This window comes from Triturus cristatus, chromosome 2_1, assembly GCF_964204655.1.
Source record: "Triturus cristatus chromosome 2_1, aTriCri1.1, whole genome shotgun sequence".
Lineage (NCBI taxonomy): Eukaryota > Metazoa > Chordata > Amphibia > Caudata > Salamandridae > Triturus > Triturus cristatus.
The window spans coordinates 24,394,976-24,408,062 of NC_140581.1; the positions used below are offsets into that span (position 1 = coordinate 24,394,976).

The window sequence follows — 13,087 nt, forward strand, 5'->3', positions numbered from 1 at the left end:
CCAGTCCGGCCCTGCTTATGAGGAAAAGGACGCATCCTCTGTAGAAGGGAGCTGTGCCTTGCTTGTGAGGACGCACCTTTTGTAGGAGGGAGGTGTGCCATGCTTGTGAGGATGAGGACGCACCCTCTGTTAGAGGGAGCTGTGCCATGCTTGTGAGGATGAGGACGTGCCCTCTGTAGGAGGGAGGCGTGCCATGCTTGTTAGGATGCAGACGCGCCCTTTGTAGGAGGGAGCAGTTCCGTGCTTGTGAGGAGAATGTACAGTCTGTCGGAGGGAGCTGCGCCATGCTTATGAGGATGTGCTCTATGTAGGAGGGAGCTGTGCCATGCTTATGAGGATGCGCCCTCTGCAGGAGGGAGCTGTGCCATGCTTGTGAGGATGTAGACATGCCCTTTGTATGAGGGAGCTGTACCGTGCTTGTGAGAACGTTCCCTTTGTAGGAGGGAGCTGTGCCGTGCTTATGAGAAGGATGTGCCCTCTGCAGGAGGGAGCTATGCCGTGCTTATGACGATGCGCCCTCTGCAGGAGGGAGCTGTGCCATGCTTGTAAGGATGAGAACGTTCTCTTTGTAGGAGGGAGCTGTGCCGTGCTTGTGAGGATGAGGATGAGCCATCTGCAGAAGGGAGCTATGCCGTGCTTGTGAGGATGCCGATGCGGCCTTTGTAGGAGGGAGCTGTGCCATGCTTGCGAGGAGGACGCGTCCTCTGTCGGAGGGAGCTGTGCCATGCTTGTGAGGATGCACCTTTTGTAGGAGTGAGCTGTGCCGTGCTTGTGAGGATGAGGATGCACCCTCTATAGGAGGGAGCTTTGCCATGCTTGTGAGGAGGACGCGCCCTCTGTCGGAGGGAGCTGTGCTGTGGTTGTGAGGATGATGACGCGCCCTCTGTCGGAGGGAGCTGTGCCATGCTTGTGAGAATGAGCCCTCTGCCGGAGGGAGCTGTGCCGTGCTTGTGAGGATGTAGACATGCCCTTTGTAGGAGGGATCTCTGCCGTGCTTGTGAGGATAAGGATGCGCCCTCTGTAGGAGGGAAAACCAAAGGGGATGATGGACAGAGTGTTGAACATTGCAAGCACTCACCCCCAGTCAACTGATCTGGGTTGAATCCATCATCATTCTTTAGCTCACTCCGCCACCCCAATTCAGACATGGCCATATGCAAATCAGTCTGACCCTGTGCCTCATAAAAAAACGATGGATTTAGGCCCAGGTCTTCGTACTGGGGTGAATGTATGACATTGTTCTGCATTCTGTCCATCAACTGTTGTTTTTGTATTTGTCACCCCGAGTGGGAAGAGTATGCCCAGACGTGGGTCCCGTGCTCTCCATGCCACTGGAATCAAGCTATCCTGGCTGAAGAGGGGTGAAACCCCGAAACCGGTCCTAGGATGCTTGTTTCCAGTCCAGGGAGGACCTGGCTTGGCAGTTCGGGCTGGACTGTTCCCATGAAGCACAGGGTCAAGACTGATTTGCATATGGCTGGGTTCAAACTGGGGTGAATGTATGACATTGTTCTGCATTCTGTCCATCAACTGTTGTTTTTGCCTTTGTAGGAGGGAGCTTTGCCGTCCTTGTGAGTATGATTATGGGTCCTTTGTAGGAGGGACCTGTGCCATGCTTGTGAGAACAAGGACGCACCCTCTGTCGGAGGGAGCTGTGCAATTCTTGTGAGGATAAGGACGCGCCCTCTGTTGGAGGGAGCTGTGCCATGCTTGTGAGGATGAGGACGCGCCCTCTGTACGCAGCTGTGCCATGCGTCTGAGGATCAGGATGCTCCCTCTGTAGGAGGGAGCTGTGCTGTACTTGTGAGGATGCAGACGCGCCCTCAGTAGGAGGGAGCTGTGCCATGCTTGTGAGGATGACGACGCGTCCTCTGTCGGAGGGAGCTGTGCTTTTAAGGATAAGGACGTGCCCTCTGTAGGAGGGAGCTGTGCCGTGTATGTGAGGATGAGGACGCGCCCTTTGTAGGAGTGAGCTGTGGCATGCTTGTGAGGACGCATCTTTTGTAGTATGGAGCTGTGCCATGTTTATGAGGATGAGGACGCGCCCTCTGTAGGAGGGAGCTGTGCCGTGCTTGTGAGGATGCAGATGATCCCTTTGTAGGAGGGACCTGTGCCGTGCTTGTGAGGAGGACGCGTCCTCTGTAGGAGAAAGCTGTGCCTTGCTTGTGAAGATGCAGAGGCGCCCTTTGTAGGAGGGAGCTGTGCCATGCTTGTGAGGATGAGGATGAGCCGTCTGCAGAAGGGAGCTATGCCGTGCTTGTGAGGATGCCGATGCGCCCTTTGTCGGAGGGAGCTGTGCCGTGCTTATGAGGATGTGCCCTCTGCAGGAGGGAGCTGTGCCGTGGTTGTGAGGAGGAGGACGTTCCCTCTATCGGAGGGAGCTGTGCCGTGCTTCTGAGGATGATGACGCTCCATTTGTAGGAGGGATCTGTGCCGTGCTTGTGAGGAGGAGGGCGCGCCCTCTGTCGGAGGGAGCAGGGCCGGACTGGCCGCAGTGTTTCCCCAGTGGGCCACCAGGGTGGGCCCGGTTTTGGACCCCTGGGGACCGTTTTTGTTACAGGGCTGCTTTTGCAGGATAGCTGCAATATCAGCCTCTGTAACAAAATCTTCTGGAACTGGCCCTGGCAAACCGCTCGGCCGCACGCCCAACCCCTGGGGGGGCGGCCAAGCACTTTGCCAGGTCCGGTTTTGGTTCCCAGTCTGGCCCTGCTTGTGAGGAAACGGATGCACCCGCTGTAGAAGGGAGCTGTGCCTTGCTTGAGAGGACGCACCTTTTGTAGGAGGGAGGTGTGCCTTGCTTGTGAGGATGAGGACGCACCCTCTGTTAGAAGGAGCTGTGCCATGCTTGTGAAGATGAGGACGTGCCCTCTGTAGCAGGGAGGTGTGCCATGCTTGTGAGGATGCAGACGCGCCCTTTCTCGTAGGTAGCTGTGCCATGCTTACGAGGATGCGCCCTCTGCAGGAGGGAACTGTGCCATGCTTGTGCGGATGTAGACGTGCACTTTGTAGGAGGGAGCAGTTCCGTGCTTGTGAGGAGGACGCACCCTCTGTCGGAGGGAGCTGTGCCATACTTCTGAGGATGTGCTCTCTGTCGGAGGGAGCTGTGCCATGCTTATGAGGATGCGCCCTCTGCAGGAAGGAACTGTGCCATGCTTGTGAGGATGTAGACATGCCCTTTATATGAGAGAGCTGTGCTGGGCTTATGAGGATGAGCCGTCTGCAGAAGGGAGCTTTGCCGTGCTTGTGAGGATGCAGATGCGCCCTTTGTAGGAGGGAGCTGTGCCATGCTTGCGAGGAGGACACGTCCTCTGTCGGAGGGAGCTGTGCCATGCTTGCGAGGAGGACACGTCCTCTGTCGGAGGGAGCTGTGCCATGCTTGTGAGGATGCACCTTTTGTAGGAGTGAGCTGTGCCGTGCTTGTGAGGATGAAGATGTGCCCTGTGTAGGAGGGAGCTGTGCCGTTTATGTGAAGATGAGGACGCACCCTTTCTAGGAGTGAGCTATGGCATGCAGACGTGTGGCAGTGGGCAGTGATTTGTGCAGGAGGGTACTTTTAATGATTCATGCAGAGATTTACGCGAGGCAGAGGACTATACAGTTACAAGAAAGAGGTGTGCTATTCAGTATTCAGGAACTCCTTCCATGTGTGGGACTGGTTTCTTTGTAGGAAGGAGCTGTGCAGTGCTTGTGAGGATGAGGACGTGCCATCTGTAGGAAGGAGCTGTGCCGTGCTTGTGAGGAGGATGTGCCCTCTATAGGAGGGAGCTGTGCCGTGCTTGTGACGACGTGCCCTCTGTAGGAGGGAGCAGTGCTGTGCTTGTGAGGATGAGGACACGCCATCTGTAGGAGGGAGCTGTGCCGTGCTTGTGAGGACGCGCCCTCTGTAGGAGGGAGCTGTGCCGTGCTTATGATGATGCGCCCTCTGCAGGAGGGAGCTGTGCCATGCTTGTGAGGATGTAGACATGCCCTTTGTATGAGGGAGTGTACCGTGCTTGTGAGAACGTTCCCTTTGTAGGAGGGAGCTGTGCCGTGCTTATGAGAAGGATGTGCCCTCTGCAGGAGGGAGCTATGCCGTGCTTATGACGATGCGCCCTCTGCAGGAGGGAGCTGTGCCATGCTTGTAAGGATGAGAACGTTCTCTTTGTAGGAGGGAGCTGTGCCGTGCTGATGAGGATGAGCCGTCTGCAGAAGGGAGCTATGCCGTGCTTGTGAGGATGCCGATGCGCCCTTTGTAGGAGGGAGCTGTGCCATGCTTGCGAGGAGGACGCGTCCTCTGTCGGAGGGAGCTGTGCCATGCTTGTGAGGATGCACCTTTTGTAGGAGTGAGCTGTGCCGTGCTTATGAGGAGGATGTGCCCTCTGCAGGAGGGAGCTGTGCCATGCTTGTGAGGATGAGAACGCGCCCTTTGTAGGAGGGAGCTGTGCCGTGCTTATGAGGAGGATGTGCCCTCTGCAGGAGGGAGCTGTGCCATGCTTGTGAGGATGATAGCGCGCCCTTTGTAGGAGGGAGCTGTGCCGTGCTTATGAGGAGGATGTGCCCTCTGCAGGAGGGAGCTGTGCCATGCTTGTGAGGATGGAAACGCGCCCTTTGTAGGAGGGAGCTGTGGCACGGAGACAAGTACGCAAGGCTGGGTAGTGCCTTTTGCTGGAAGGTTCTGTGCCATTCAAACACACACGTCAGGCAGAGAACTGCGATTTATATAGTTGCAAGTTCTTCCATAAAGATATGCATGTGTGACAGATTAGTGTCTTATGTAGGACAGCAGTGCGCTACGCAGGCATGCACGTTATGCAGTGGACTGTGTATACATACCTGCAAGTGACAGATAAGTAATTTGTGTAGGAGGAGGGCAGTGATCCACACAGGCATGCATGTTGTACAGAGGACTGTATGTGGACATGCAAGTGTGATAGATTAGTGACTTGTGAATGAGGAGGGCAGTGCTCCTCGCAGGCATGCACGTTGTACAGAGGACTGTTTGTGGACATGCAAGTGACAGATTAATGTTTTGTGTAGTAAAGCAGTTCTACACGCAAACCTGCATGTTGTACAGAGGACTGTGTATGCGGACATGCAAGTGACAGATAGTGTCTTGTGTAGGAGGGCAGTGCTCCTCGCTGGCATGCATGTTGCACAGAGGACTGTGTATACTGAAATGCAAGTGTGACAGATTATTGTCTTGTGTAGGAGGAGGGCAGTACTCCTCGCAGGCATGCACGTTGTACAGAGGACTGTGTATACTGACATGCAAGTGACAGATTATTGTCTTGTGTAGGTGGGCAGTGCTCCTCGCAGGCATGCACGTTGCACAGAGGACTGTGTATACTGACATGCAAGTGACAGATGATTGTCTTGTGTAGGAGGGCAGTGCTCCTCGCAGGCATGCACGTTGTACAGAGGACTGTGTATACTGAAATGCAAGTGTGACAGATTAGTGTCTTGTGTAGGAGGAGGGCAGTGCTCCTCGCAGGCATGCACGTTTCACAGAGGACTGTGTATACTGACATGCAAGTGACAGATTATTGTCTTGTGTAGGAGGAGGGCAGTGCTTCTCGCAGGCATGCACGTTGCACAGAGGACTGTGTATACTGACATGCAAGTGACAGATTAGTGACTTGTGTAGGAGGGCAGTGCTCCTCGCAGGCATGCATGTTGCACAGAGGACTGTGTATACTGACATGCAAGTGTCAGATTAATGTCTTGTGTAGGAGGAGGGCAGTGCTCCTCGCAGGCATGCATGTTGTACAGGGGACTGTGTATGCAGACATGCAAGTGACAGATTAGTGACTTGTGTAGGACGAGCGCAGTGCGCCTCGCAGGCATGCATGTTGCACAGAGGACTGTGTATACTGACATGCAAGTGACAGATTAATGTCTTGTGTAGGAGGAGGGCAGTACTCCTCGCAGGCATGCACGTTGCACAGAGGACTGTGTATACTGACATGCAAGTGACAGATTATTGTTTTGTGTAGGGCAGTGCTCCTCGCAGGCATGCACGTTGCACAGAGGACTGTGTATACTGACATGCAAGTGACAGATTAGTGACTTGTGTAGGAGGGCAGTGCTCCTCGCAGGCATGTACGTTGTACAGAGGACTGTGTATACTGACATGCAAGTGACAGATGATTGTCCTGTGTAGGAGGGCAGTGCTCCTAACAGGCATGCACGTTGTACAGAGGACTGTGTATACTGACATGCAAGTGACAGGTTAGTGACTTGTGTAGGAGGGCGGTGCTCCTCGCAGGCATGCACGTTGCACAGAGGACTGTGTATACTGACATGCAAGTGACAGATTAGTGTCGTTTGTAGGACGAGGGCAGAGATCCACGCAGGCATGCACGTTGCACGGAGGACTGTGTATACTGACATGCAAGTAAGTCACATATGATATTATGAAGGATTAAAATGTGAACTAAAAGAGCCACACCTACATGTCTTTATTGCTGTTGCGTTACATGGAAACCTTATGTGGTGTTGCTGCACATTTTGTGCGATATTAGCAATAGATATTACTAGAATACAGGAGGAGCCGAAGCAATGCTCTCTAATCCAACAAGGGCGAGGGTCTGTGTGCTGTGGAGTAAGTTAGCTATGGTGAGAAGAGCGTGTGGTGGTCCAAAACTAAAATCAGAAGCCTTAGGAGGCGCCACCCCTCAATAGATGACTTTCTCTTTTGCAGTTAGTTTTTAGGTCTCGCCTGACCCAGCGCATGCGCTGGTCGAGGAGACTTTTTAGGTCTCGCCTGAGCCAGCGCTTTAGCGCTGCTCTCGCGAGAGCTTTTGTAAACGGGGGATTTGGAAGTGCAAACTAGTGCTTTCAGGCCTCCAAATACAGTGCATGTGCGCCGGGCGCGCGCACCATTTGGCAGCCTGTGTGATCATTTCGCGGCCGCTTTGATGTTCTCAGTGAGCCGCGCGGCCACTGAGAACATCAAAGCGGCCGCGAAAGTGAACACCATTTGCCAGCCTGAATGTCTCCACCCCCCCCTCTGTGTCACTCTCTGTTGCACGACTGCTGCTCCCCTTCCTTTTGCATTCACTCACCTGTGTGTATCTCGCCATGGATTCCCAGCGCTCTCTCTCTTGCTTCCCAAATCCTGCGTTGCCTTAGCTCCTGCCGTCCCAACCCTCCCGTGTTGCTGCAGTGATCCTTCCATGCCCCCCAACATCCCCGTGTTCCTTCGCCATTCTAACATGTATCACAGGCTGTCTCCGCTCACTCCTCCAGCAGACTTTAAAAAACGCACATTTTATTTCGGATTTTTTAACGAACCTACTAGGATCAGTAACTAAAAAGAAATAAAAAAAACCTCCATAAAAAATAAATAAAAGAATACAAAATAACTTTTACCATGCTGCACGGCATCATGTTACCACAGCGCAGATGTTTGGCAGTCTTGCTAAAAGCCATTGGCACTGCCAGTAGGTCACAAAAGCTTTTTGTATACCTCTAAGGCAGAGATCTTCAATCTGTGGGGCGCGCCCCCCTGGGGGGGCGCAACGCCATCTCAGGGGGGGCACGCACTCCTCTCTAATCTTTCCTTACGATCCCAGCCTTTTAAAGCAGGTGGGGGGGAGGGGGTGCTGAAAGAGCCAGCTCTGTTCTACAGAGTCTTGCCCTCATGACCTTGACATTTTTTTGAAACACAATATTGTAAATAGCGTTTTTCTATCATTCATTTTTAATGTGTAAGAAGAGTCTATTACAGACATTTTGCAGCCAAAAGTTGTTTATGCGTCATGTAAGATCCATATAAAAAGTTATTTAGATCAATACAGGATCTCACTTATGAGAAATGGGAGGGTGTGACAGAGATTATTTGCAGTGATATTAGTGAAGTGCTGTTGTGTTACATACTGAAAACACACATCACTATCCCTGAATATCATATGTACACACATTTAGTATTTGACCAAAGAAGGCATGAAAAAGCTGAGACTGGATCATAAAATCAAAGCTGGTCCGAACTGGGTCCCCAAAATACATTTGGCCCAGGGCCCTCAAAATCCTTAAAACATCCCTGAAAGTTTCTTTTAAAATTACACAGGCAGGCGCACAAAATGCCAGCCAGCCATGTGTTGTTTAAACAGCATGCAAATTGCTTGTCTTGACACTAAATATGGTTATAAATAAAGTAGTATGTCTTCATTTGTAATGTGACTTTTCTGTCTTTGTTCCCTTTTATTATCAGTCATGGATCATTCAGGCAGCCATAGAACACAATTAAAAGTTCTTTCTATTTATATTTGCTGTTCAAAGTATACACAGACAAGTGCTGAAAATACGGCTTTAGGTGACTGCTTATTTTTATACCATCTGTGACATCAAAATAATGAGCTGGCAACTCTAATCAGAAGACTGGAAGTTTGTTGAGGGATCAGCACATTATTTATTTCCTCCACCCTGATCCCGGGTTACTGCCATAATAACAATAGTTTAACACATTTGAAACCCTACGCTGGCGTCAATAACATGCTGAGTTACTTTAAGTGTCTGGGATTGCACCCTGCATTCAGACATCTCGCTCCTCATTCTTGCCCTTCACTTTCACCCTCACCCTGCACTCACGCTGATCCCCATGCACTCACACCATTCACCCACTTACCCTCCACTCACAGTGATCACTCTGCACTCACAGCGATCACAATGCGCTCACACTGATCACCATGCGCTCACACTGATCACCATGCGCTCACACCGATCACCATGCGCTCACACTGATCACCATGCGCTCACACTGATCACCATGCGCTCACACTGATCACCATGCGCTCACACTGATCACCATGCGCTCACACTGATCACCATGCACTCACACTGATCACCATGCACTCACACTGATCACCATGCACTCACACTGATCACCATGCACTCACACCATTGACCCATTTACCCTCCACTCACAGTGATCACTCTGCACTCACAATGCACTTGCGCTGTTCACCCTGTACCTCACCCTGCACACGAGCACACTACTCAACCTGCACTTGTGACACTTCACTCAACTGTTCCCCTCACTGCTCAATCTGCAATCTCACTCAAATAATCCCATCACTAACCATACATTCATTCGTCCCACTCTGCACCAACATGCGCACCCAAATTCATATGGTCACCTCACTCACCCCTGTACACAAGTATGGGCATGTCGTGCCCCATCAAGGTTTTCGTCCTAAATTACAAAAGGAGACATCTAAATGCTCTGCAATCCAACCTTCCAGGGGCTCCTTGATAGAGACAGTTCTGTTTTTGCCCGGATGGCCTGGAATAATTCCTAAACAGATTCTTGCAAATACTGTTTTGTTTAATCTCTTTTTAATGTGATTGATGTGAGGGAGTCTATTACTATTTGCAGAGAAATGTGTTTGTTTCATGCAACAACCACAAAAAAGTTAGCTCCAAGCGAGTCCTCACACATGAGAAATCGGAGGATATCACAGATATTATTCGCTATAAAATTAGTGGGCTGCTGCTTTGTTACAACAGTGAAAACACATCACTATCTCTGAATATTAGATGTAAACGCTTTTATAATTTCGACTACAGTGCCTGTGCACCGTAAGTAGCCTGGCTAAAGAGGGTAAGGCAGAGCTGAAAGTAAATCATTTAAACTCAAAGCTGTACTGAACATGGGCCCCCAAAATAGTTTTGGCCCAGGGCACCCAAAATTACTAACATGTCCATGCCATCACAAAGTCTGCCAGACAACATTACCCTGAAGTAAAATAGACAACATCATTAATTTATTATTAGTTCTATTTTTTTCAAACATAAGCCCGGCGTGTCCTAAACTCCCACTGCTTCAGGCAAGCTTCTTATCGTACTACTTAGGAATTCTCAATTAGATGTTCGTTCAACGCCCTCTCTGTGGACTTTCAACTGTTTTCGGATCCATAACTGGTTGGTGAGCAATTATCCCATTATAATGCTCTCTAAAATGTTTGTTAATGATTTCTAGAGAAGAATTGTTTCTCGTGTATGAGCTCTGAGCTAGGGCGTGCTCGAAAAATCTAACACTGTCTCCCTTACAGTCCCTGTCTTGGCTGAATAATGTCTGCAGAATATTCAGCTTTGGGAGAAACTGCTATGAAAACTCTCTTGCCTTTCAGCTCGTCCTATTTATGTGAGATTGAGTTTTCAGCACTTGCGGTGTTAAATCCTTAGTACCGTTCAAGACTGGATGTGGAGCACAATCTCAGGATGGCAGTAGCAAAAATCCATCCACAGACTGATCGTCTCAGGCACATCTTGTCACATTTATGTTGAGGGTGTTAATATCAATCTATGTCATGTGTAAAACAAAGCATCCTAGTAAAAACAATCTGCGCACATTTTATCTTGAAAAGTGGTGTTTTGAGTAACCCTGGGCGTAGTTCACGAAGTAGCACTTCGCGAAGCTACGCAAAGTGCAGTTCGCACTACGCGAGCTACGCGTAGCACTTCGCGAACTGCGTAGTACCTTGTTCGCACTGTGCCAGATGTCGTTTTCAATGATTGCACAGTGCGGGCAAGGAACCGGCCCTGTGCAATCATTGAAAATGGCATCTTGCACAGTGCGAGCTGTAGTTTTCTGCTGCTCGAGTAGATTTTTACTCGAGCGCAGCTTTCTCAACGCGAACTGGTAGTTTCTCATCGCGAGCGGTCGCGAGCATACGCGACCACTCGCAATGAGAAACCTGACCTCCTCACGTTGGGAATCTCGCCGGGAGGTTTATTTTCCATTTTCGCGATCGCCAACTTGATGTTGCTGATCGCGAACAAGGAAAAAGTCTCGCCGGGATGTAAATTTGCTTGCTCGCGGTCGCCAACTTGACGTTGAGGACCGCGAGCAAGCAAAAAATGACCGCAGCACTACGCAACACTACGCTACGCGTGTTCGCACTGTGCTACGTGCAGTTCGCGTAGTGCGAAGTAGCGCGAACTTCGCAAACTACGCGAGCGTAGCGTAGTGCTTTGCCCAGGCTTAGTTTTGAGCTGTGTAATAAGCCTCTGTCATTTCACCACACCCACTCACAAACCTGCAGTTTACTAAACACTCTTATTGTATTGAACATTAATTGCTGGATATGCCTGGAATATGCACGTGGCAGTCGATTACAGAAATTTCTTTCAGGTGGTGGGGGGGGCCCAACATCTAAAAAAATTCAGCTAGGGGGGCTCAACATACAAAAGTTTGAAGACCTCTGCTCTAAGGTCTCCTTCGTTGCTGCTTCCCAATCTGTATTTGAGTCCTTCCCCTACACACTTTCTCCTCTTCCAAAAGGCCGCGTGCTGCCCTGGTCTCAAGCTTGAGAAAGCACATACTGCTGTCATCCAAGCAAAGCTCTGCTTGGCATCCTGGAACGAGGTCTGTGTAAGTACACACTCAAAATAAACAAGCATTGGCATAGCCAATAGGTCTCGCCTTTGGGACCTTATAAGTGTTTAGCCATGCAACAGTTATAGGATATTGTGCTGCATAACTAAATACTTATAAGTATACCAAAAGCGAGACCTATTGGCTATGCCAATGCTTGTTGAGAGGGCTCCAAGAAGTGCTACCAGGCCAGCCTGGAGCTACAGTGCATGTACACGGGCGCGCGCGCTGCGCTTTACTGCGATTACTTTCACGGCCGCTTTGATGTTTGATCGAGATTGCGATCACTTTCGCGGCCGCTTTGCATAGCCAATAGGTCTCGCTTTTGGAACCTTATAAGTATTTAGTTATGTAACTGTTGCATAGCTAAACACTTATAAGGTCCCAAAGGCGAGACCTATTGGCTATGCCAATGCTTGTTGAACTTGTTTGGCAGCCTAGTGTGGAGCACATGAGTGGTATTCTGAAAAGGCTGCTTCCTAGGTTGGCTGAGTCAGTGTCTTCGTGGGGACATTGTTGTCCTCTGGCATTGTTGCCGTCACGTGAAATACAGAAAAGATCTACTCCTGCAAGCTCGTTGAAATGTCGAAGTCATTTTAAAGCTTTGACTATTAGCGGGAAGCAGCTAACTAGGCCGTTCCAGTTCAGAAAGCAGCTCAGCGTCTTTGCAACTGCATTTTGCCAGATGAATGGATCAAATAAACTTCAAATGTCTCTGGATCCACTGGGCTGTGACCTTTTGATTTAGGCTTCTTTCTTGTGGGATGTTTGTCTGGTTTACACATAAACCAGCCAGTTTGAGTTCAATACTTAAGCTAGTATCCCCTCCCCCTCCTCCTCCCCGTGACAGCAGAAAAGAATGGCCTCACTGGAGATGCCGTTTCACATGTGTTGTCCATCGCTTTAAGAAGATGTTGCAAAGTGTAGGATACGTTTTCAACGCCCTAACAAGATGCCTTTGATGCACGCATGTCCCATATCTGCCTCTGCATGTGTGTGACGTGCATTCTTCTGCTTCTGAGCAAAAGTAGGTGTCTGCCCTTCCAAAGGGTCAGATGTGGCTCCTGACGGGGGACTTTGGGCCACTTCTCATTTACAAGTGGTATCTCGATGTTTTATTTCATAGCCTGCATCTTTAAGTAGGAACGTACTGCTTAATACATGTATGAATATTCTAGAACACACCTGCTCTCTCTCCCTCTATTCTCCTCAAGCTATGACATGGACCATAATTGTGAGTAAGCTATGTGCATGTCATTTCTGCATTTGGGAAAGCATGTTATTGGCAAAACTGCATCGGTGTGTGATTGGGAAAGCCGGTGAATCCAAGATACGGTGGTTACTGTCACATAGGAGAAGGCTGAGGTCCAGAAGTCCCTTTGGACCTGTGGTACCAGCACTGGGACACTCACACTCTCCATTGTTCTTTGCAGTGAGATCTTGGCATGGGCCAGTGCCCAGATTCACTGCCAGTTTCATGCCAGCGAGAACCGGGTGGTGCTGCCCCCTTCTGAGAATACGAAGCATGACGTGCAGGCTGAGAACGAGACTGTCTTTGTCCCAAACCGAGGTAAACACTCACTTTTTTCTCCTTTTCCTTTTTTTCTCTGTTTTGTGTCTCCTCCTCTCTCGAGCTTTTCCTGGCCTCCAGCGGACTCTTTACCTTCCGTGCAGTGAGCCCTGCCCATGGTTCCTGTCTTCAGATGTCCTCAGAGGGTCCCATGAGCAGAA

General features: G+C 50.1%; 1 protein-coding gene across 2 annotated transcripts in view; it reads left to right on the plus strand.

The window, feature by feature from the left end:
• The window catches only part of RGP1 (RGP1 partner of RAB6A GEF complex), a 163,934-nt gene that overhangs the window by 28,003 nt on the left and 122,844 nt on the right, over window positions 1-13,087 (plus strand). For both annotated transcript variants that reach the window (XM_085627710.1, XM_085627712.1), the window contains one exon: window positions 12,790-12,926. In XM_085627710.1, coding sequence (XP_085483836.1) covers window positions 12,790-12,926 — 137 coding nt within the window. The remainder of the gene's footprint in view (window positions 1-12,789; window positions 12,927-13,087) is intronic.